Source organism: Chironomus tepperi, unplaced genomic scaffold (assembly GCF_022539635.2).
Source record: "Chironomus tepperi strain 1889 unplaced genomic scaffold, CSIRO-AGI_Ctep_v1 contig_217, whole genome shotgun sequence".
Taxonomy (NCBI): domain Eukaryota; kingdom Metazoa; phylum Arthropoda; class Insecta; order Diptera; family Chironomidae; genus Chironomus; species Chironomus tepperi.
This window is the reverse complement of record NW_027226339.1, coordinates 721449-747614: the sequence shown is the minus strand read 5'-3', so window position 1 is coordinate 747614 and position 26166 is coordinate 721449. Positions and strand designations below refer to the sequence as shown.

Here is a 26166-nt window from a genome sequence, read left to right as displayed (position 1 = left end):
TATACTAATTATCTCAACTTTTTTCATCCCTTTTTCTTGGAAAGAAATAACTTTGACACTTCTGTTAACAATATTTTTTCGGAATTGAATGGAGGATATGATAACATTGAGTACCCGAGAGGCACAAAGAGCATTATTTGGCATAAAAATGGAGCCAAATCAGCCGTCGTTGTGCTGTCAGGGGGACTTCACGTCTTACTGTCTCTAGTGGGTCCCTAGTGGACAAAATTGCTTCATGACTACTTAAAAGTAAGTTAATGTCTAGTAAATGACCAATTTTAACGAATCTTGAGCGTCTACTTGGACGTTAATATGACGACTTGGCGGCACCCTTAACCCTTAAACAAGTTGTGCTGCTCGGGTCGTAAGATATATGACAGCGAGAATATAATCATAGCTAACAAAAACTCGCAAGCCTAAAAAAATTTATGTCATTTTCAATATAATCATTTTTTACGACTTTCTTACACCACCTGATCCCGTAGGATATTTTTTTTATGTGCTATATTAAAGATTTGTTCCAAGAAAATATAAATAAAATTGATAAGTTTGAGAAAAAAGATTTAATTATTTTCTTATGTAGTCACTTCTGCTTCGACCTAGAATGGATTTAATTTCATAGGAAATAAGGAAAAAGTTGATGAAAGATGGATTATATTACTGATTTATGAAGATATTGATTGCTTACTAATTGGAAAATTATGAAAGATAAATATTGTCTGTAATACTTGATTGAACTAATTTGTATAGGTGAGATTTAGATTGGGGGTAGTAGTTGGGGGTGCAGTCGGAAATTGCTTCAAGGAGGGGGTTGGGGTATTTTGAATTTTGGGGGTTTTTGGGTTATTTTTCTTGCCCTACAATTGAAAAATTCGTTTAGAAAGGATTGGGGTTTGATGATCAACCCCTTGACCCCCGGTCCCACGGCCACCCGGGACCCCTTCTGCCACCTCTAAATACGCCTCTGTACAGCTCATAATTGCAACAATTCCTACATCTTACTAAACAATTTTGAATAATTAAGCAATAATAATCCATACAATATTTCGTACTTTATTGCTGCAGGTCAGCAATGCATATCTCAACAGTAACAAACAACTCGCCCGAAAAAAATCTCTCCACTTTAAATTCCAATTGTCAATTCCCAAAGATAAATGCCCAGTTGCAATATTTTTTAATTAAAATTCAACCGTAATTCTTTTAACTTCCACATGATATACCAGCAAAAGCAAACGATGCACTGGCAGTTGGTATGATTTGCATAAAGTTTTCTTTTTTTTATACGTTTGTGCATGAAAAAGAGGAAATGGCGATTTACGGAACAAAAAAAAAAGAGTTTTAATTAATGCATACAAATAGCCATTTCTTATGCAAGGACATAATTCAATATTAATTGTTTTAGATTTTTATATCCAAAGCAACTCGTGTGAATTAAAGAGTCGTACGTTTATACCGTTGGCGATTGAGGATGTCAGACGACATATGAAGCAATTTGGGATATGTTGGAATTTATAGCTTAAACATTTGTGACCACTTTGTATAGAAAAAGTGTTTGGCATTACGTAAAATGTATTAATTTTAATGCATGCTGAAGGATGAACTTTCTGTTGACAAACATTGAAACTTTTATAATTAGCGATGCAGAAATTATAATTGCATAAACATGATTTAATATTTCACAGAAAGAGTTATGACGTTTGAAAGTTATGCATAGGCGTTTGTTTATTAGATATCAGGGGCTGCAAGCTTGGTCATTAGTCTCTGATGCAACACAATTGAGTAACAAGGATGCTGTAATGTATTGGCGTTGACGCTAAGAAGTAAGTGTACCTTAACGGCAACATAACAGCTGTTTTTGGCTTATTTGGGCGGAAACATGAAATTCGTTGCATCTGGGTTTCAGAGTCGACTCTTGCATGTCCATAAATGTGGACTGATATCGAAACTAGAGCTCAAAGACAATAGGGTTGCAGTCGATTCATTTTAGATCGACACAAGTCGGTTTCAGTTTCATAAGTTGCATTCTGAGCTCATAACCTGGAAATTGTGTGATTATGCATCAAAATAGTCCATTCGGCTCAACTAACTAGATGTTTGAGCTACTGGTCGAGACATAATTAGCCTACTAAGCTTCCTAAAATATTCTTAGGAAGGCATCAAAATTCAAATAAGCTTTAAGCCACAAATAATTGTGAAAATGACTTAAAAGACCAGTTGTAGACTAGCTCTTCTCATACTATGCTCCACGACATACTAGTATGTAGTCAAAAACAAGTGTATCACGAATTTTATGGCAGCACATTAAACTTATACTACCTGAATTGTTAAGCATGAATGACAGTGAACTAGTTGAAATCAGCAGTTGCAGTCGCTAGCAACTGACAAATAGAATCAGCCATAACCTAAATTTTCTTCAGATCATTTGATGTGTCACCCAATTTCACTCCTTGTTATGTGTCTGAAACAAGCTATTCTGACAACAAGGACAACTTTTATGACCGTATTAATTTTGGAATCCGTATTTATGACAAACCACATTTAGTTAAATTCCTTTTAACTTTTCCGACAAGTTTCTCAGAAAGTGCAAGCAGAACGTGATATAAAAATATCAATTTTCTCCTATCCTCATTCTTCTGACATTCCATACACATGCACAGCACAGACAGAGAGATAGTCAAAGAGAGAACATTGCTGGATAGTTTAATTCCAAAAGAACTGGCACATGAAGAAAAATGCAAAAATTATGCGAAAATTAAAATTCTGTTGAAAATTGGTGTTCTATCCTGTCTCTTTCTTTATTCCTTTCTAATAGAAAATTCAAAATGCCGGAAAAAATTTATCATTGTTAAGGCAAAGTTTTTTTTTCCCATACACAGCATTTTTTTTATTTTCCTCAATATTTCACATTATCATACTCAAAACGTGTGTATTTGTATGTCTGGTTGTGAATTAAAAGAGGAATTTTGAATGCTTGAAATACTAAATTGTGAGGATGTTAGCAGATGCGAATATTTTCTGTTATGTCTTAAATTTATTTTTTTTATATATAAAGCAATATCAATTTTTATTCCTTCTTTTTTTCTCGCCTAAAATATTCCTTTCATGTCATTTGGTTCTTTGTCATATCATTTTTCATGGCAGGCAAGCTTTTTTGTTGAATTTTCAAAATTTAAATTGAATTTGAATAGTTTTAGTCGTGTTTGATTAATTTTTGTCGCAATAATCATGCATATAGAAAGAAGGGTGGTTCCTTAATAGACAGAAGGAGGTGATGAGTATTTTGAGGCAAAGTTAGAAGGCAAAAAGGCTTATACCATGGACATAGTAAGACGAGCCATGATCTGCGCTCAATGAAGATTTCCACATCGGAATCCTTTAAACTCTGTTTTGAGGATATATGAATTTGAGGCACACTGCCCTCGGCTGTAATCGTTGGGTCAAAGATGACCTGAAATTATCCCGAATGACACAAATGAAGAAGGCTTCGTCACTGAGCTTTTAAGAATCCACTATCTTTTATTAATAAAGTTTGCATTATTGCCATTCGCATTTAGCAGCCAAGTGCGCCACTTGACATCCACATCGAGGTGGCATCCAATTTTTTGGGTATAAAAGCTTAAGTGTAGCCCAGAGTTGCAATCTTTACAGGTCAACAGAAACAGTCCATCTGTCACAGGTCATCGTTTGACAGAACCTGTCACCTCTACCTGTGACAGGTTGTCATCGCTATGGTGTCAAATTGGCTTGAATGCTGACCCGAGTGAAAAGGTTGCGGATAGTCGATCACTTGTCATTTGTGATACTTGCTTTGATTGAGCTACTTAATCAGTACAACAAAGCTCTTAGGACATTGCTCCATTGTCTTGTTGAAGGCAAAACATCAAAATTATACGATAGTGTCTTTGTGGCTCTTTTTGACCCAAATTTGCCACAATGCGTCGCTCAAGTTATTGGTAACATGAAGTATATACAGGAACATGCTGCAGGATACAAATCATTTGGAAATCAAAGACTACTCTACAAGAAACTTTTAATTGTTTGTCCATAATATGTACCCAAAATACACAAATTATCACAGATCCTACAGGTAGACATGCTATAAAAATTTATAACTCAATTTATAATTTTTGCTATAGGTTACAAATTTAATTAAATAACAGAAAAGTTAAATGCTTTTTTTGGGTATCCCATTCATAATAATTTGCATCTACAGGTACAACCTGGTATAACTTTGCAACTTTGACATGAATCTGGGAACTGATATGCATATTCATTATGTATCTGTGCTGTATAATTAAAGCATACATAATGTGGGATACTCGGGATTGGCTATAAACTTGGAACTGCTTGAAAATTAATAAATTCTGAATTTTAAATTAAAAAATTTTCAATTTTCCCATTTCAGGTATTTTAAAACTTTATTCCTTGATAATTGAAATAGAAAAAGAATTTTTCAAATGGAACCGGACTTAAAATAGAAGCAATAGATAAAAACATTCCACAAACTTCAATAAATCTCCCTCAACATCCTCCGGAGCAAAAGCTTATCATTGACAAAAAAAAAGGTGATAAAAATGCAGGAAATAAATTTGTGAAGAAAATAAAGTAAAACGGAAGTGGAAAAATAGTCGAAGATAGATAGTTTTTTGCCAAGTAATGACTTGGCACAAGCTCAATAAAGCAAACTTTTTTTCTCCTTTTACTTTACACAAGCATTTACACTAATAGCGTTGTGCAGTCAGCACAAACCACCATTGTATGTCTCTTCTTATTTTGGTCCGCTCTAAATTTTCATTTTCATTTTTTTCCATCCTACATGCTTCTTCTTCATCTGCTTGCATGTCTGATAGAGAGAGCAGCATATAGCTGGTGTATCCTTTTACCAATAATTAATTCAAGTTTGTCCCTTCGATTTCAATTCATGTCTCGATTCTCGTGTGTGTTGGTTGGTATCGGAATGACCATTGAATATTTATTGGATTTTTAAGACTTATTTATTTTTTCATATACATAGACACACACTCAACTTCCCATATTAGATACAATAAATTTAACAACAACAGTTTGAGTCGTGAGGAAAATGGAAAGCTTTGGAAAAAAGGCTTGTGTAGGTGTGGTTACTTGTGACGGATGAGAGCGCAGTTTACCTTCATAGACACTATGTATTATTGGTAGTGTCGTGAGCTTTATGCGAATCCTTGTCATATCCTCTAACAGACAAAAATCATACCTTCAAGAATATAGTCTCAGTCTGGCTCTCTCCTTGGTTCTCTTAGCTTGTCCTTAAGGATGGCGGTTTACTAAGACAACGCACCCTGTATTAACCAGGACCTCGTTTGACTGTGCCCTACTATCTTAGTTTGAATCTTGGCTTGGCTTGGATTGACAGTGCCCATAGCGAGAAGGTGATGATGGAATTTGATGAATTTAGGATGGTATCTGATGAAGAATGACATAAAGTCACATTTAATTGCATTAACCATCTAGAGACTAAGAGAGCAAAGTAAGCTCGCGAGCATGCATAACAAGTGTATTCAAGCAGAGTAAGCTCTTGGATGCATGTTATTGCCCATTAGGGATCAGCAACCCTCTATAAAGTGATTGAGGAGAAGCAATTCTCTGATGGGAATCGAACCCATGTACTCACAGTAGTGTGATACAGATATCCGATATGTTGCTTAACCATTCGGCCACAGAGGCCTTACCATCGGATTGGCACACTTGCCTTTATATCGCTCAACAAGGAGTAACTACACACTAGACTATAGACAGTCAAAATGTGAACAATAACACCTTATACCTTTACAAAAATGCACACGAAAATAGAGAAATGAAAGTCAATTCGAATATGAAAGTAGTTTCAGGCTGATTAAAGCCATAAAACTATAAACCAGAAATGAGAAAGAGGAAGAAAGAGGAAGAAGATTCCCATAAATTAAGAAGAAAAAAAAGTTTTTCATGAATGTTACATCATCTCAGCATATATATCTTAACCAGGTAAAATATTCCCGTGGATGCAACTTGTTTATGTTCCAAGCGAGAAGAAAGAAATTAAGCCAAAGAGAATCATAAAGTTGGTGCGGATATTGAAAGAATGAAGTTTAATGAGTTTATATACCTCGAGAATATTACATTAAATGTAACGTACACGTACGTAAGTATAAATGTGGAGCAATGGTTGCATAATCAAGTCTCATGTTGATTAGAAAATATTTTTTTCTTTTAGCGGTTTTGAGATTCTTAAGTAGGAGTTATTTTTGTACTGTATACTTTTTTATATAGCTCGGTAAATGTTACTCACTTTCTGTCTTTATGCTTCGAGCAACACATTATGACGATGACGTTGTAAATTCATTCATTATGACGTCTTGATGATGTCAAATGAACGTCATATGACGGAAAATTATTAAGGAGTTATGAAAATGGAATGATAAGTGCATTTACAATGTCATTGTTAGGATGTGTTGCTGGAGATGAACTTTATCAAAATTGGGGTCCAGTGTACATCCAAATTTAACAAGAAATCGAGTGGACAATCCTATTAAAAAGCTTAAATGACTATGAGCTATTGTCTTGATGATCAGTAGTAGTCAACCTTTTGGTTTTCGTATCACATTCGGTGGTAAACCTAGACCGAAACCGTACTCGGGATTCGTTTCATGGCATTCCCGAAATTTGAGACGGCACGCAGTTTTTCCTCTAGATCAAGTCTTGATGAAATTTAAGCCTGGACATGTGAATAAGCAAAGATTAATTTTAATCCTATTTGATCTCATCTGACGATAAATATCCAGACATCAAAATGATTAAAGAACAGCCTGGATTTTGTTTACGTCTTTTTAAACATGCTCCAGAGGGTGCTTTAGCTTAAAACTGAATTAAGTAAGTCATAATGTTATATATTCAAACTTTCTAAGTAAAGACTATTTTATGCCTGCTAATTATTAACCTAGATTTGAACCCATGACCTTGCCTTGCTAGTCGAACACTCCATCCACAAGGCCAAAGCTATGTATAATCATGTGACTATTCTAAAATTTTAAAATTTTTCAACTTTAGATTAAGGGGTCTTTTAAAGATCCCACTTTATATCCATTTGCATAAGTCTGAGTTCTTACTCGGAATCTTTTTAAAAAAAGCTTTTGAACCTTCTTTGTCTTTCTATTTTTATCACACATTCTTTTCATCACAACAATTATTTTTATCATAGATTTATTGAGTATGTAACATGATACACATGTCTATAATCTCATCATATATGTAAATAAATAAATTTCTTTTCTAAAAAATATAATTGTTTTAAAAATGATGAGTATCGTCAAAACACTTAACTTTGAGTGTTTTTTATCGACATGATCACCTAGCAGCGACGTTAAGAGACAAAGAAATCCAAAAAAATATGTTTTTGTTATTCAAGAATCTTGAATAAGTAATGAAGGCGTTTTTCAAAATTAAATTTCCAAAGAAAACCCACAAAAGGAATTGAAAATGTGACAAAATAAAAATTTATATTTTCAGCGACTTACAACCTACATGTGCGTATGTTCTGATGTCTTATTTGTGGATAAATGACGAGATTGACAAGATGCGAAAAGGTTAAATCAGCATCAACATTTATTCATAAATTAAATGAGAATCACTGTCCGCATTAAGCATGCTACATTTAACTCAGTGTGCCTGCACATTTCGTGGAAACTCTTTGATATCTCAATCATCAAATTGCTCGAAAAAATATTTAAAAATTGTTTATTTTACTCAGCAACAAAGTAGAACTCATTCATTTGAATAATTGCTATCAATGATTCTCACTGTGAATAATAAACTAGATTCAATTCCAACTCATTCCTCAAAATATAATCTGAAACATTTTCTTTTGTGAGTGATTTTTTATTGAGTTTAATTTCTCGACAAGATTAACTTTTTTTTTTATTTTTACAGAAAAAAGTTGAAATAAATTTAATAAAAAAAAATGCTCAAGCTTGGAAGGTAAACATCCAAATAGCTGGAGGTCTATTTGAAATATCGCAGATGCTTCAAAGGATTAAAAAGTTTTTTCGTGATAAGAATAGTAAATAAAATGTTGTGTTCATTTTGTAGCTTTTGTGAGCTTATTGATTTTATGGGGGAGGTGATGGATTGTTGTTGTTGATAAATATTGATCATGGGACACCTGGCGCTATCGACAAAAAAATTGTGATTTTTTGAGATTTTTACAAAATTTTTCAAATTAAATTTTGAGTTAAAAATTTGTAAAAATTGCTGTAAAATCACAATTTTCAAGATTCAAATTATGAAGAATTTGTACGGTTTTTGCCTGTGATTGGTGGCTGTTTTGCAACTCTAATCTGAAGTGCAGCATCGTCTCTGAATTCAACAAAATACCCCAAATTATGTTGGAAATACATACATTTCTATCAGGACTTATTAACTATAATTTCCTACAAATTGTTCTCACATTATCATAATGACTTCATTATAACCACACAAAAAAATAATCCCCAAAGTCCAACAATCAGCAATTCAAACCCAATTCCAAACCTCACCTATCTCAATGACATCGACATTACCCACAAAAACCTTTCATTACTAAAAAATCAAATTACCTTAAATGACAGTAAAATCATTTTCTAAATTACAAAAAAATTCCTTTTCGCAATGCTTCCAGCAGTCACATATGACCACACAAAAGTACAACCAAAAAATCACATCATATTAAACAATCTGTCTGTTTCCTTTTTTTTTCATTTTTTTCTCACGAGATATCAGACCAAACACAACAGACAATAGCCATATATGTCATTTTTAGTTCATGATGATGAAAGTATGTATCCTTTGGCGATACTGTTTTGTTTACCAGCTCACGTCATGTCATGACAGACGAAGATATTGTATCAGATATGAAATGTATGTACGGGGAGGAAACAAGTCTTCGTTTGTTACCTTAAATGGCAACGTTGAGCAGCTTGAGCAATCTCGACATCGTCACCGATGTTATGTTAACATGTATGATGTGGATGTGAAGGAATAAAAAGTTTCATTATATATTGTCATTGTCATCATGTATTGCACATTTTGCATATATACCATTCCTTCCTCTTTATGTTCCAGATGGTGAGACAGACGAGTCAAAGGAGAAATGATGATGAATGTTGGATACATGGGACAAAATTCTATTTGGTGTGTGAAAAAATGCAATTTGCTATTGAACATGGCATGTGATGCTCATTTTTTCTTGTGATTGGTAATAGCCGATGGGGATATTATGGTTAAGGTTGGATAGCTTGTTTTGTGGATGACATGTGGATAATGTAAAGGCAATTTGTGTGAATTCAGAGAAGGCTCGTTATTAAATTGTGAGGATATCCTTAAATGCTGTAAGTTTGGTGACAATCAAAATCACATCCACAAAATTCATATAAAATTCCTTCAACAGATGCAAAAAAAGACACGACATTGCCCTCGTGAGAATTCCACACTATTTACCTTAGCATGTAGCTACATTCCCACAGTCTCTCGTTGCTCTATTCGTATCCATTCACTTAATTTTTAATGTTGTCATGTAAATTGTAATCACATTGCTTTTTTTCCCTTCTGTTCTTGTAGTTGTAGTTGCTTGCAAACCACTAACAATCCAATGAGTGGCGATGATGATAATATTGTAACTATTCACGCTTACAGACAATGAGTTGAAAGTAGTTACAAGGTACAATATCTTGTATTTGAGTTTTTGAACATTTGCTTTCAAGCACTTCCATACATGAGTGTGGATAAGTGTGAATGAACTATGAATTATTTCATTCCATCAATCTGATGTCATAAAAATACATCCTTCCTCTTTTTATCGCACATGTTTGCTTATGATGAAGAGATAAATTTTCATATCCATTTGTTAAATTGATGGTTGATGGGATTGATAATGATGATGATGATCTCATGGGTAATCAAAATATTGAAAAATTTTATGAATTGAGATATGAAGAATTAATGTGAAAATTTACTGATTTAAGTTGATTTTAATGGTAGATAATCCTTTGGTATGGTTTTGTCAGGATTTTTGTTGAGTGCTTGGAGATGGAATTGAATTAAACTGAACATTTAAGAAAGTGTTGCTTCTACGATTAGTAAAATGTATGTACATCCTCTAACATCGGCTAACATCGGTCAATATCGACTAACATCAGCTAACATGGGCCAACATCGGCCAACATCGACTAATATCGGCTAACATCGGCTAACATCGGCTAATATCGGCTAACATCGGCTAATATCGGCTAACATCGTTACATCAACACGACCTTACAGCAATTTCGAGCATTTGTAGCAAATTTGTGACAAAAATTAGTCGGAATTTATTGTTAACTGCACGATTAGGGGTCCGAAAATTACCGGTAATTGGGATTTGACGGTAACGGATATTTACCGGTAATTACCGGTGACACCGGTAATATCCGTATATTCCAACTTTCATTTAGGGTAAAAAAATGTTATTTTCGCTGTCAAATTTTTTGGTAATTTTTAAAAATAAACGTTTTTAGACCATAATTTGTATAGAAGAGTTGTAAAACACCAAAAAATAAGAACTTCTGCATTAAAAAAATTACCAAAATTTGGTCAGTTATTGTTTCAGCCGCTTGCGAAAAATAACTTGTTTTTCATAACCCAATAAGTACTTAAAAAGTTACCTTTTTCATCTCTCTGTCATTCCTGATATTAAACTTTTCAAATAATTAAAGCATTTCTTCAGTATGATGAATTATACAAAATGACTGATTTTCAGATGTAATTTTTGGTCATTATTTCAACAGCAAGCAAATAAAAGTTGTAAAATATATCCAATGCTCACTGCGAAAAAATGTGACCAAAAGTAACTTATTTTTTTTTTTTTGACCAAAAATTATCAAATTAAAATTATATCTTGGAAATGATAAGTCTGAAAATTGTGATGAAAATATCCACAATATTTGATAAGTAAGAAATACTTTCCAACAAATTTGAGCAAAATTGCGAAGAATAATAAGCGTTAAAAATTTTCAAAAATGAAAAATGACTAAAAATAAATTTTTTACCCTAAACTGAAAAAGAAATTGCGTTCTTAATATTTGAATTTTAAAGAAATACGTTAAAAATCTGTTACCGTTGGATAATCCAAATAAATGAACGGTAACGGTAATGGATATTACCGGTAATTACCGGTAACGGACGGTATGGATATCCGTCATTCGGACCCCTATGCACGATACTTAAGAAAATCTTCGAAATCTTACCATTACCGTGCAGTAAAGTGCAATTTCCAACTTCTTTTCTTTATAAAATTCTCCAAGATTCATTTTTGAATTTCTGTACAAACTTGAGAGTGCCCTGATTGCAATGGACTGATTTTGACCTATTTTTATGTGCTGTTCTGATTTATATCGTGTTTCGATCAAAAATTCTATGCTGTTCTCGGATTTAAAATTGTTACAATGTCGAAATGTTCAATAATACAATTTAGAGCCTGTATACCCTTAACAGGTAAAGAGAATGCTTTCCTTAGAAGAGCTTAGAAGTATTCTTTGATTGTGCTCGTGAACCTTATTTTCACATTGCCCTGCTCTTGAGAGCAGACTAGACTTTTGTAAAAGGGATCATTATTATCCTATGCTGGATCAGTATTACCCTATGCTGGATCAGTATTCACGGACATTTTGTAAAACGGATCATTATTATCCTATGCTGGATCAGCATTCATGGACATTTTGTAAAAGGGATCATTATTATCCTATGCTGGATCAGTATTACCCTATGCTGGATCAGTATTCACGGACATTTTGTAAAAAATGATCATTGTTATCAATTATGGTACAAAAAATATTAAAACCATACCAAAAATAAGGAAAAAAGTTAAATTTTTTTGAAATTTTAAAATTAAATTTTTTGACTCAAAACTACCCAAAACTGTTAAAACTTACCTAAAAACTACTAAAACTACGATTAAACGTTATATTAAGTGCTTTTTGAGTGATTTTGGTACATATGAAATTTTATATATTGGCCCACCCTAAAGTGTAGTTTAGCCGACTAGACTATAAAGTCGAGAGATTAGACTATAAATAGTCAAGCAACGTCAAGCCTCTTCACTTGAGACTATTACATCGTAGAGAATTGTTGTTCAATCTTTTTTGGGTCATGACAGGCAATGTCGCGAAAAAGAGTTTGGACAACACTGTCGCAGAGCATAGTTGCTACTCAGCACTGATTAATACAGATTCATAGATTTTTTTATAAAATGAATTTAAATTATATTAAAGCAAAAATTGGGCAAAAATAATTTAAATATCCATCCAACCATAATTCAACATTCCCCAAAAATCCTCAAGAATTCTTGAAAAATTTTCAACCAAGGAAATAACCCCCAAAAAATACTTGAAATAATAATTTGAAAAGAAACAAATTGCAGTAAAATTTCTTATTTTTTTCATTTATATGAATTCTCTCATCTCAAGCTTAAATTTGTATCTATTGCTCTCTGCTAGATATTTACAATGTCTGTACATACACAGAATGAGTACGGAAAAAAAGAAGAAACTGAGAAAAATGAATGAGATAAATTTGGTTTTTCACCGAAAGGAAAAAAAAGATGAAAAAAAGATTTTTTATGTTGTAGAATTTTATGCTGCTTTTCTTGCCAGAAGACATACAAAGTGCAGAAAGAGTAAGAAGAAAGTAAATCAGTAAGGAGGAGTAGCAGATGAGTTTAAAGAGATGTTTCATGTAACTATTGCTACTGCAGCATGTTGTTGCCTGATTTCAGACAACACAAAACTCTTTCACTTCTATTCTCAGCTTTATATTTACAGTTAACTGCAGAGTTGTAAGCATATAGCAATAATACTAAGTGTAGGATTGTCGGAAGCAATGATATGCATAGTAATGTTAGATAATTGAATGATTTCTTCAAAGAATTGAACTTTTCAACATTTATTCAGACGTACTTGCTGTAAATCACATCCAATTATATGTATACATTGAAATCATCATCTTAACAACTCCCACATCCAACCCTGCATATACATAACGTACAAATAAAATAAATACCTTCTTCTTATTCTGTTACTTTTCATCTTCTCCTTCTTACTTGATAAAGACATACATGTTTATAGCAATAGCATTGAGTGAATGAAATAAATATGAAAGAAATAGTGCAGTTGTTACTTTGAACACTTTTTTATATCGTTGAATATAATTCCTTTTCACAAAATTTGTCATGATTTTTCATTACCTTAATTGAAATGTATGAAATGACTGGAAAATGATTGTTGAAAAAGGAAAGGGGGGTTGAATGGATGTTAAATATGAATTGGGTTAAGCTGACATTTATTAAATTGGTTTTTGAATTTCTTTTTTCAAATGTATTACAAAGTTTCATGAACGATACAGGCATTTTATAGAGGTTTTTGGATGATACAATAGATTATTGATCGCAGTGCTGATTTGGCTCTAAACTATGAACAATTCCTATAGTATATTGTAATCTGTTCTACATATTACTAAGTTTATGGCGTTTTAAGACTAATTACTGAATGAAACTGCATAAAAATTGATTTAGGTCGGAATTTGAATAATTTTCGACCATATTAGCTGGTTTCAAAGGATGTAGTCTATTTCAGACGTAGACCGGCGTAGAAGACACATGATAATGGGTCCACATGCCAAATGATTAAGTAAGTAACTCGGAATTTTGTTGAATTCAAATACATTATCTTTGCTTACAAGATTCAAATTCAATGGCATTATTGTCAGTATATGCATATTAACTGTCTCTACTTGTACCTGAATTAGACACAATCTATAGATACATACTTTAGTTTTCTTACAAGAAAACAGCAATCTTCCTTAAGTTTTCATTGGAAAAACAAAATCTAGAGAATAATCTGCTCAATTTGTCTTCCATTCTATCAGCAGACATCTTCCATTTTATCACCGAGTAAAACATAATACATCGGTGTACTGAGTGTATAGTACCGAGTATCGCTCAGAGTTGACAAATAAAGCTGGCTTACCAGCGATAGTTCGAAGAGGATATCAGTGGATTCTTATCATAGATGATGGAAAAGAAATTGTACTAATTACGGTGCTCTATTGAAAAGGAATTTTAGAGTTAATGCAACTTCTCTTATAAAAAAAAAAAATGAAATAATTAATTTCAATCGTTTTCGGCTAATTTTGACAATCTTATGCCTTTCGCCATCGTCAGCATTCGGTGATCAACCACCGATAGCTGCCAATAGAAATAGATGATTGTTGGCCTTCTGACGATTACTACTACTACTGGAACCATGCTCGTACATGGAGCCTAGGTTGCTAGAAAATGCTTTCTATCTGACTTAGTTGCTGTTTTCTACCGATTGCCATCAGTGAATTGTCAACTTTCGTATCAACTTCTGTACCAACTAAGCATTTAAACAGTTGAGAAGCAGTTTTAAGCAACTCATTGCCCACGATAATATCTCACTTCCATAAGTCATCTAATTCATCATTACAAATCCATCTCCAAACTTATTGATTATTCAGCAAAGAAGATCCCCTATTAAATTGTCATACCATCATCATTGCCAATAATTACTAATCCATGAACAAGACTTAGTAGAGCTAAGCTCTCAATTGACATTCACGTAGAAAACTTCACACCGATAACTTTCAAAATCCATCTATTAAAATTCTACTCGTGTTTCGTTTTGTGAAAAAAGTAAAACTCTTCTCAGTTCCTTACCATTCAGCTCCGCTCATTGTAATGTTTATAGCTTGTTATTAAAATAAAAAAAAACTTTTCGTTTCTGCAAGGAGATTCTTGTTCCTTTTATAAAATGTGTTCAACACGAAATCTTAAGAACATGAAGCAAATTTCAGGGTTGGGGATTAAATTGACTGGACGAGAAAGTTCTTAAAGATTTTCGTGTATAATTGTAGAGCATGTAGAAATATATTTTTTTTTGGGTTGTAACGTTGTTTAAAATGATTTAATGAAGTTAGGGGAGTAGAAAGAAAATCTGTTAAAGGAAAATGCAGATTATGTCTCTAGAAACTCGTGTACATGAGTTGAATGAAAACTTTTTGAACATATTTTAGTTTGTAATAAGAGTCCTGCGAGCATTAGCTGTGATGAAATATAGAATTTTGTGAGTAGATATCTTGAAATTCAGCATTAGATACCGAGAGACACAAATTTGGAAAGGCTCGCTCTGCTAAGGCTCTTTTTTTGACACCAAATAAAAGATGCTCTCATTTGGCATTCAAATGACTGCCATACGACATCCACGAGGAGGTTACATCCAAATCGCGACCATATGACGTCTACATGGATGCAGCTTCAATTTGGAGTTGATAAAAGTTCTTTAACTGAGTCATTGAAGCTCTGTGGTTGAGCCTTCTTCATTTGTGTCACTCGGGGATGGACTTGTGAATGTTTTTGGCCTAAAAACCTCTTCCTGGTTCCGTTCTTGATTAGAATTATGATCTAGAAGAGTGACGAACTAATTGATTGCTTTCCAGATATTGTTAATCGATTATTGAAGGAAACTTTATGGACTTTGGGGAGTCCATGTCCCTAACAGCAAAAAACATGCTTTCATGGTTCAGAAAGATCACTACGGTACCTAAAAGTGGTCTCTTTGCCTGTAAGAGTGTGTAACAATTCATTCCGTTAACTAAGTACGTAAATTAATGGAATTTATTCAAATATGGACATAAGTACGACTCCATTTCGTCAAATACGACTAAGTAGGTAAATTGATGACATCAATTCAAATAAGGACAGATCTACGACTCCATTTCATCCACCCAACCCTGACACAGATATGAACATTAAGGAGAGTATAATTCTATTCCAAGACAAGACTCAAGACGAGAAATTTGTTGCTAAGATGCAAAGAACATCAGGGAGGAAAGAAAGGATTAGAAAAAAAACAGCTCTATCTTCTTTTCGTACACAAAGTACAGCACTTTTTAGTAGTTCATAAATGAAACAAGATTTATGTTTGGCTGTAGTCAAAAATGGCACAGAAATGCTTGTCTTCATCTTCTTTGGAATTTTAAATCGGAATGGAAGTGAAGAAGACATGGAAAGGATAAATAGAAAAGGGAAAATCAAATGGGCTTTTTGAGTAAGTAAATTAAGATTCATAAATATGAGAACGAAAAGAGCAGGATGAATGGATGTTAAGAAGATTAAGGTGATTCAATAGAAATGTTCCTTTATTATCAGCATAATGATGCTTGAACTGCAATCTTTCGACCTTTTTTAGACTTTATACTTTTTTTTTTGTAGTTATCTAGTAGAGTTGTCAATTATTTGGGTTTTTACTATTTGTACAAATACCAAATACCCAAATATCGAGACCCCCAAATATTGTACAAATACCAAATATTTTCGAAAGTATGGATATTACACTAAAATCATCTGAATTTTCAAAAATTTGCCTGTACATTCACGCTTAATATATAATTAGTAATAACAATCAACTTAAAAGTAATGAAATTAATAGTTTTCTAAAGAATATTAATGAAAAATAACTAAAATATTAACTTATTTTCAGTCATATTATTAGGAATTTTCGACCTAAAACTTTCTATGCAGGGAAGGTTCGTTCAACACTTGTTAACGTAGCTTGAATGGACTTCAATGAAATATACCGCACATCTAATTTCTCAGTCCTATTTTTAGTATTTTTGAATGATTTAATGTCTTGTTCTAAGTCTATTCATAAATACAGCATTCGGCCTAATCATAAGGACATGAAATGCGATTTTCTAGCTCTTCGTCCTAATTTTTAAAACCTCAATATGAGTTAAATTTATGTATTTATTAGATATTTAATCAAAACAATGCTCAAAAATTACATAAATTTTTTTTAAAAAATTTTATATTTGAAGATTTTCATGAAAAATTTCATACTTGCTTTACATTTAACTCTTATATTGGTAGATACAAATTATTTGGTTTGAAATTACAAATTATTTGGTGACCCAAATAGTTTCAAAATGGACCAAATACCCAAATATTGGTATTTGTAATTGACAACCCTATTATCTAGATCTGTTGCCAAAGAGAAAAATTTAATGATTTCCTTACATAACTCTTGAGTGGACATTAAATCTGATAAAGTCATTAAGAAATGTTGGATGAGAGTACCGAACTCTACTAGGTGTTGGCTAGGGCTATGCTGCATCTAGGATTTCACGAAATTTCGGTTTTGGTGAATTTTCCAGAACAAGATTGAGGCTGAGACATCAAGGGTCTTGGTAGATTCGTCAAATTCTTGGTCGACAAATCTTCAAGCTGAGAAACTCCGCGGTACAATTTGCGTATCTATACAAATACAGCTAAATGCCGCCAAATACCGCCGATATCGCCTGGTTTCTCAGGTTGGACAAATCTCGAGCTTCAGATGCCAACTAAGAGAGGTGATGGGATGTCTAATGGATCTGTATGTCCAGAAAACAACGAGAGACTGTAAAGATTTGGTCCTGGACTCGAGAACCTTTAGCTTTATCGCCGTATTAACAGAAACACCTAAAGTCCGTGACACCTAACTTCAATCCATTTTTAAGCCAAGCATGGATCAGCATGCCTCACTATGCCGATCGGGACCAAATTTCAATAATTTCATACCTTTTATTCATCCAATTCTTTATTATTTGCTTAAAAGCTATTCAAACTACTTCTGAATTCTCTCTACAGTTCCATTATTTTTGTGCTCTTATGTATTCTCAATGGCAGTCTCCACGTCATTGTGCTAGTGTTATGTATACAATTTTTTGTAATTACAATAAACAACTTTATCTTAATTTGTTTTTATGAAAACTTTCTGTTTCTGTTGCTTTATTCTGAGATTCTTATTTTTTTTCCTCTCGAGTGAGTTAAAATTAAATAAGCTTTATAGCAAGTATCTTATGCTGATGTGAATGTTTGTATGGAATTGTGGCTTTATGTCGGAACGTGAATGGGGTTTCATAAATTAATTCTTTTGAAATTATGGATATTTGAAATAGCGAGATGTAAAAAAACGTGAGAATTGTTATGGGTAAGTTAATGTAATTCTTGCGTTATTCAATGTTTGTGTTAAAGGTGATTGGACGATTGGCATCTATGTGTAGAAAGGTGAAGCCAGGAATATTTGACGCAAGGGTTTTGTATGGAATTCATATGATTATATGATTTTTAGCTTGAAAACCCCAGAAACTATTCATTTGCTACTTTACATTGTTCATGTAGCATGTATTACACTCTCCTAGCTGATGTGGACCTTTAAGCACCCTTGGAGGCTCTAAACCGGATTTGGGCAACTATATAACTTTCATAGCACACCTTAATGGTTAGTTTTGATTTAAACTGTACACTGCATGCGGGATATGGTATTTGCAATTTTTTTAACGGTGCACAGATTGCTCAACACTCGTCTAACCAGATGTAGAAGGATCTATGACGCTGTGTGAAATTCAAAGACAATTTTAGGGGAACAGATTTGGAGTCAAACCTCCTGGTTTCTTATTTGGACAAAATTCTTCAATTTTCTAGGGGTTTTCGAGACAAAAATCCAGAAATTCTCTTACATCCTTGCGTTTCATTCATCAAAGGTTCACAAAACCGATTCATCCTGGTCCCCTTCCTCCCTCATCTTCCAAAATAACCATAAATTCAAATTGTGCTTGATGTACATTGTGTGAACCTTGTTCATTTTTGTGTCAATTTTAATGAACACCTCTGCATACATGTTTCAACATTTATGTAGGTTAAACAACCAAAAAATTAAATGCTACATTTAAAAACATTTTTCAAAAAGCAAAAAAACACCACATGACACCAAAAGCCATCATTATTTTCAAACTTAATACCCAAACCACTTGAAAAAATCCAAACATGAGCCAAGCGCTAAAAAAATTTTCAACTTGTTCGGCTTTAAATCATACAAAAAAGAAGAAGAAGAATAAATGTTTCACACATAAACTCAAAACATATTTTGTAGGAAAAAGTTTATTTTTTTTTTGAAAAATGCAAAACATCCTCTAGTGATAATTTATATACATGAGCATATTCATTTAAAATCCCTCATCCTCTCTCCCTCGAAAAAAACGTGGAGATGTGGAATTAAATGGATATTAAAAACTTTTTTATTTTTATGAACATCTAGTCTCACTTTGGTGTCCTTAACCTCAGTGGTGTTATGACATAATTTATGATAAGCTACGGATTATGCGAGCACGACTTTAATATTGAAGATCAAATTTTTCGAGGCATAAAATTTATGACAATGCCATAATAATGAATATTTACCTCTTTATTCAGGCACAACAAAAAAAAATGAGGCCATATGTAGGAAGTGCTTGTAAAACGATTGTCGCATCAATATTCAACTTTCATATCAGCTCACATACGCAATTTTTATTGTATGCTATCATTGTCACTTTATGAACTCTCACTGTGTCATGTTTTCAATAAACTAGCTGTACTTTTCTGTTGTTTGGAGCTGTTTTGAATGATGATGATATCGAAGCAATTCAATAAAAATGAATAATAAAATATTTAAATATCGTTTTTCAATATTTTTCATCCTCAATTTCCTCTTGGGGATGTGGGGGAGATGATCATTTATTATGTTGGAACAGGAGCGCATCCAGGATTTGTATTGAGAGTTGGGTATTGAATTTTTTAATGGGGTTCGCCGCTTGGTAGACTTGCAACTTAGGATGAACTGTAAGGTACAGTTGAAGACACATATAAAATGCAGGAGATTAAGGTTTGTAATACTAGACCGAATCCACCAGGACCGGACGGTGGTCCGGTCTCTGGTGGAGTCCGGAAACATTTTTTTAGAAGACTCTATAGTAAAAGCGCCTATTTGGACTTTTGTAGTCCGGATTCTAAGAGTCCTGCTAATTTTGGTAGATCTCAACCCCTTCTGGATAAGCTTCTGTGTTTTACGTCGACTTGAGTCGATAGTCTTTATAGAATCAGGTCGACTTTGAGCTCTGTTTTAAACTGTTACTCCAGCCGACCCCTTAAAATGTGAATGACCCCCATCCTCTCTTTCTGGATTAATTTGAAAATTTCGTGCAACATGTACAACTTAGCGAAATACTAGACGTCATTAGTGAACGCTTCCCTCTGTTATTCTTTGTTATTTTATTAACAATAGCACAATAAATTTCATTTTATATCAATTTTCCCATCATAATTGATAACAACTTTTTTTGAGCTCAATTTATCACTAATTTTGATACAATCTTTTTTTGTGATGAATGGAAGTAAAAAAAAAGTCAAGAGAACCCAATGTTTATAAAAACAGATTGAAGTGCTTCAGGGTAATTCGTGTTATTCGTTTCAATTGTACACTTTTTTGTTGGATGGAAGGAAGTATTTTATGCGTAGGAAATGTTGTGATGTAACAAAAAGCAAAAAAGAGATTTTCAGGTGTATATTAAATATTTATAACAATTTTTTTGTGTTTGGTTTACGCGAAATTTGAAAACAAAAGAATTGTAACAATTCTGAGAAGATATGAAATTCATTTTTATTCAGTGAAATTTGAATTTGCGCAAACAATTCTTTCTTTTTTTGCATAAAATACGTGTTGTTACAAACTGAATTGAGTTGGTGGTTTGGGGATGTTCTGGAATTACGTGACGATGAAAATAGCTTTTTAAAGTTTATTCTCTCTTCCAATATCTTGCTGTGGAACAAGTTCATTAATCAATATTTGTACTCTTTGCTTCACTTCTGATCAGGATGCATCGATTGATCAGAAACAATGAGCCATTTGAACGAGGCAGAGCTCGAAATCGACTCGCATTTGATATGGAATCAAATCGACTTAAATCGACTTTTTCACACAAAATTCGAGTCCACTTTTAGCTCAGATATGAGGCACAGATGTCTAAAGAGTTCAAAAACCTCTCAGTGATGCAGCGAGATCAGGTAGCGTAAAAGCAGCAGTACCGAAGTGGTTAAAGAAGTGATATTTTTCGTGGCATTTCCAAAAAAAAATTTGAGGGCACTCAAGTTGCTAACCACGGGGTTATACTTTTGACAAATCGACCCTAACGATCTGGTTTAGATTCCAAGGAAATTCTGGTTGGATTTAAGAGCTTTGTGGTTATTTCTTGTCACACCAACTCGGTTTGAGTATTCACGGCAGACATATCGTGGGGTAGGGGTAGGTGCGACTTTGAATTTATTTTTTATTAAGGAAGGGTTGTTCTAGAAAGGCCTTCAAATAGCATCCGATCCATCTTTGCACGAGCAAATATGGAATTTATTATGATCTAATTTCGAATACCGTAAAAAAAAAGAATCTCAAAATAAAGCTACAATTCTGACACATTTTACGTATGCTCTTTGGAATTCTTGAAAGCTGCTTTCATAGCATTGAAAATTGACATAAAAGTGTACGAGAAATGTTTCGATTTCTTTTTTTGTGCTGTGCACATTCGTGATATCAATTTAACCTCCATTTAAATGCTTCAAGCTGTTACACAGTTCTCTATAGATTTTTATTTTATTTTTTTTTTCATTTTCCACTTCAAAGTCATGCCAGCAATAAACAAAAGAGAAAAACCTCAATTTTTCATCCTCACATTCTATATAAAAAAAATGGAAATCAACAAACAAACAAATAAGAAAAAATGGATTTAAAATACACAGCAGCAGCAGCAGCAGGTCAAGGACCATTTGAAAATGAATTTTAAGCGTCCACTATAAAATACAGACTGGTTGGAAATGACTTTTTATCCCATTTTACATCACTTTGCAGTCGATCCTTAATGCTGACTAAAAATATTTGTGTCAATGTGCCCATTTGAATTACACATGCTGACTGGCTTTATTCCAAAAAAATCTTTATTAGGCCAAACTTAATGCTGTTCTGACGATTGTAAAAAGTCAACTAATGGACATAACTTTTATGAGCCAGCCATCGAACATTACATGCTACAATAGATGCAGTTTTGCTTTTTATCTGCATCTATCGAGGGACACGTCATTTTAAATTTGATGTCATGCAACAGAGTAGTTGTGTGACGATGAAATGCACATTTAAATTGACAGTCAAGGCAACTGCTTCAAGTAAAAGGAATGTGATGGGTGATGTTAAGTGGTTGGTTAAATTGAGCGCTTGGTTGAAAGGAATCAGGGAATTTTGGGATGGTTTGAGGTTTAGTGGATTTTGATATGCTTGAAAATTGGTCCTGAGCGACATAAATGTCAAGTCTCTGTCACGGAGCTTTCAAGAGCAGCTTTAGCGGAGTCATAAGAGATCCATGGAAGGGCCTTAAGACCTCCACTTGCAGAGCCTTAAGAGCTCCATTTGCAGAGCCCTAAGAGCTCCAATTGCAAAGCCTTAAGAGCTCCACTTGCAGAGCCTTAAGAGCTCCACTTGCAGAGCCTTAAGAGCTCCACTTGCAGAGCCTTAAGAGCTCCATTTGCAGAGCCTTAAGAGCTCCAATTGCAGAGCCTTAAGAGCTCCACTTGCAGAGCCTTAAGAGCTGCATTTCAGAGTCTCAGCATTTGCGTTGGTCTAGCCAAAATTACGAATTTCTTAGTTCCTAAAAGTTAGGTTCTGAAGTTTCTAATTACATTTTTAATTCAAGAGCAAACACAATTAGTGATCATTAGTCACTTCCAACGCTTATAAGACTGTCCTTTTGTAAATCACACCTTCTATTTCTCAGAAAACGCCCTCAACACCTCCGTGTCTTCAAGAATTTTGAACCACCTCCACGAAAAAATTCTTATGACACAGCATGTAGGTGCCAATGCTCAGTCTAGCTTGTTAATTGAATTTTGAAAAGATTTACAGTCGACAGCTATCAGTTACAATGTGCTCTTATTGTAAAATTTACAGCTACCCAAAAAAAAGTTTCTAAATTTCAGCCTTAAGCTCATCCACACCATATTGACCAATGTGTCTTGCTTCAAAGTACACCAAAAACAGTACACAGTTCTCCCACGAGTCACAATGTGTATTTGCCGTCAAATGAAATGTTCAACGTGCCCAAATTAAAATGCCATCACCAATGTTCATTGCAATATATTGAATGAAAATGTGTGGGAGAAATGAGAATAAAAATTGTTTAAAAAATAGATAGAGTAAGCAGATAGTGACAATATAGAAAATTCTGCCCTTAGAGTCGATATATATGTGGATGTGGAGGGGGGATAACAAAATGTAGATAGAGAGCTTAAACTACTTTATGAGAATGTTCATGCATATCATGATAATATTTGCTTACCTAATGGATCTATCCGGGTAAAATCATCAGCAGCCAATGTTGGTATGACGATGAACAGTAAAACGAGCGATGATATTCGAAAATGTGGAGATTTGTGCTGAAGATGATGTTGCAAATGCAGCAGTCGTATGCAATTATAATCCATATTTTATTATTTGAAGTGTTTACACACACACGAGTAAAATTTTTTATATTTTTTAAAAAAATGCAGCAATAAATGTGTGCAGCAGTTGATATTCGACTGAATGTTTTAAATTAAAAATGAAAGATACAAAAATTAATTTTTTTAACGTTTTTTTGTAAACTACGAAGAGGAAAAAGTAAATACTTTTAAGTCCTTTATGCAACTATATAGTGACTCAATCATTATTTATTTATGGACATTCATGCATCTGAACGTCACTTTTTATTAAAATATGTGCATTTTAACATTGGATTATTTACTATGGACTTTATTTTTATTTTTTTCACCCACTTTAAATTGTGATTTACATTCTGAAAGGGAAATTTTAAAGTTTGATTAAATTCTGTAATTCAAATTTAACATTTTTTGGTTCCACAAAATGAAGGTTTTTCTGTTGCTGTTCGATTTGAATTTTTAATGATTTTGTAGATTAGTTTGGAAAGTTTTCGATATTGAATTTAATGGAATGCTTAAATTTGCGAGTCGTGGTGTTCTTTATATTGACAAAACAGTCAGGAGTAGTGAATATTTAACGATATTTTTTAGGCTCTTATAGACAATTATTGGAATGTCTTGATCGACACAATTAGAAAAGGTTCTATTAATGTTTTTAAAGGCTTCGATTTGCTTCGATATGCAAACATTTATCAATACCTAATGACAGCTGCCTTTGTGTGGCATCCATATGTGTACATGACGGAGACTTAAATGAACCATGGTAGAGCCTTCTTTATTTGCGTCACTCGGGTAATATTACAATAGTATAACCTCACTTCTCTACCCGACCCGCTTTGCAGACAATTTCATTTTCTACCGGCATCACGGGAAAATGTTTTATTTCATTTGCCTACCCTGATTACGCCATTGATTTAGAAGAATACAGAGAGTTGAATGATCGTAGCATCTCAAAAAAGATTTCTACAATAGTTCATTTGCTTGTTTGTCTATTGTTTACCTAATCACCTCAATTTCCAGTATAAAAATAGAAAAGTTAGAGCTGCATGTTAATTATACTTAATTTGATTGAAAATTGTATCATTCTTGTTTCCTATTATGTTACAAAATTATAATAATAACTCTTAATTATGTTAGAAAACTTTGTTTGATTAGATGATTGAGAAATTGTTTGAGATTCATCCATAATCAAAAATAGGACATTATTGTTTAAAAATTGCGAGTTTCTTGTGATTTTTACAATTTTTTCCAATCTGAAAAATTCACGAAAAATTAGTAGATTGACGATTTTTCATTCGAAAAACACGAAGTCGACAGGAATTTTCTATGAAGTCGTGTTGACTTTAGTCGACTTTTACGTACAAAATTAGAGTCGACTTCCAGTTCTGTTTGAAAAAAATTGCAATTATCACAATATTTATGATAGTATCCGACCCTAGGACAATATATAAGAACACAGATAATGCTTGGATAATGCAGCATCACAAGTTAGTTTATGAGGAAATGAAAGTGGAGACAACACGAACAAGAACAAAATAATATCACATTACCAATCAAGAAAGAATTTATAATATAACAAAATTAAAAAGTATCATGTTCTAATTATACAACAAATATCATTGCTGGTATCAGGAACTATTACATCTTGATGTATAAGTTATTTAAGGTAATATGAATCCATTTATTTCTTCATAATTTAGAGATTAATTCCCGAGCCACACAAATGAAGAAGGCTCCGCCATAGAGCTTTTAAGGCTCTGATAAACCTAATTTGCTAATCCCAGAAGGAAGCCGCCTTCGTCTAGCCATTTGGACCATTTGGTGGAGGTATCACATAGAGGCTGGTCATTTGTGTCGCTCGGGATTATTAATTACTTCCCAACTTTTTTCATTTAAAAAGCGTCCATTTATCCTTAAAAAAATTAAATCAGATTAGTCCAACAACCCCAAAATCCACAGAATCATCAAGAAGTGACAACACGAGGTGACGTAAAAGAAGAAGTAAAAAAAATATTTAAAGGCTTTTAATCTCCTACGGTCACACACAACATCTCATACAACGCCAAAAAAAGGCCAAGCATTGACTCTGCAATGAAGTGTGTAAAAGCTTCAAATAACTTAATTACAGCTTTTCATAGCCTTAACAAAGAATGAAGGACAAAAAAAAGTTTTCTCTGCTTTTTAGCCTCGAGCTGTAATAAAAAGTAGGAGACGAGCAAAAGGTAGGCAATGACAATAGAATAGAAGCATATCTTATTTCTGGTTTCGGTTTTCTCTCTTACTTACTAGTCCAATATATATTGTGATAATGGTGAAGATGAGAAGATTTCGGGGTGGAAACTTTTGCCTTTTTTTTCAGCACAAAACAATGACTGTACGTATCGAGAAGGAGGGATGAATTTATTGCAAAGACAACAATGACAAAGTTCTGTATGTGACTTTCTAAAATATATAAAATAAAAAGTGTTATGCTTGCCCTTTGTCACGTCTTTGTGCTCTGTAGCTCTGTATTTCAGCGTCAGTTTAGAAGAAAAAGTTTGTTCCTTTTTCACGTATTAGGGAGAATGAAAAAAACAATTTCTTTTTTTTTTGCCTGAGACATCGTCCCATTAACTTGATTTCATTTCCTGTATTGTATGACTTAAAAGTAAAACTCACAGCACGATATGTCAATGATTGGGGGATCAATATGTAGTTAATAAAGAAAATTGAAAATATAAAATGTTCGCTTGACAATTTGATTGAGGGAAGGAAATTTACTTTTG

At 33.3% G+C, this 26166-nt stretch overlaps 1 protein-coding gene across 1 annotated transcript in view; it reads right to left on the bottom strand.

Annotated features, from left to right (window-relative positions):
- Positions 1–23446, bottom strand: part of LOC139090187 (protein eva-1-like) — a 157895-nt gene extending 134449 nt beyond the window's left edge. Inside the window, exon 1 of the mRNA XM_070639922.1 lies at positions 23263–23446. Coding sequence (XP_070496023.1) covers positions 23263–23407 — 145 coding nt within the window. The 5' untranslated portion in view covers positions 23408–23446. The remainder of the gene's footprint in view (positions 1–23262) is intronic.
- Positions 23447–26166: the final 2720 nt, after the last annotated feature.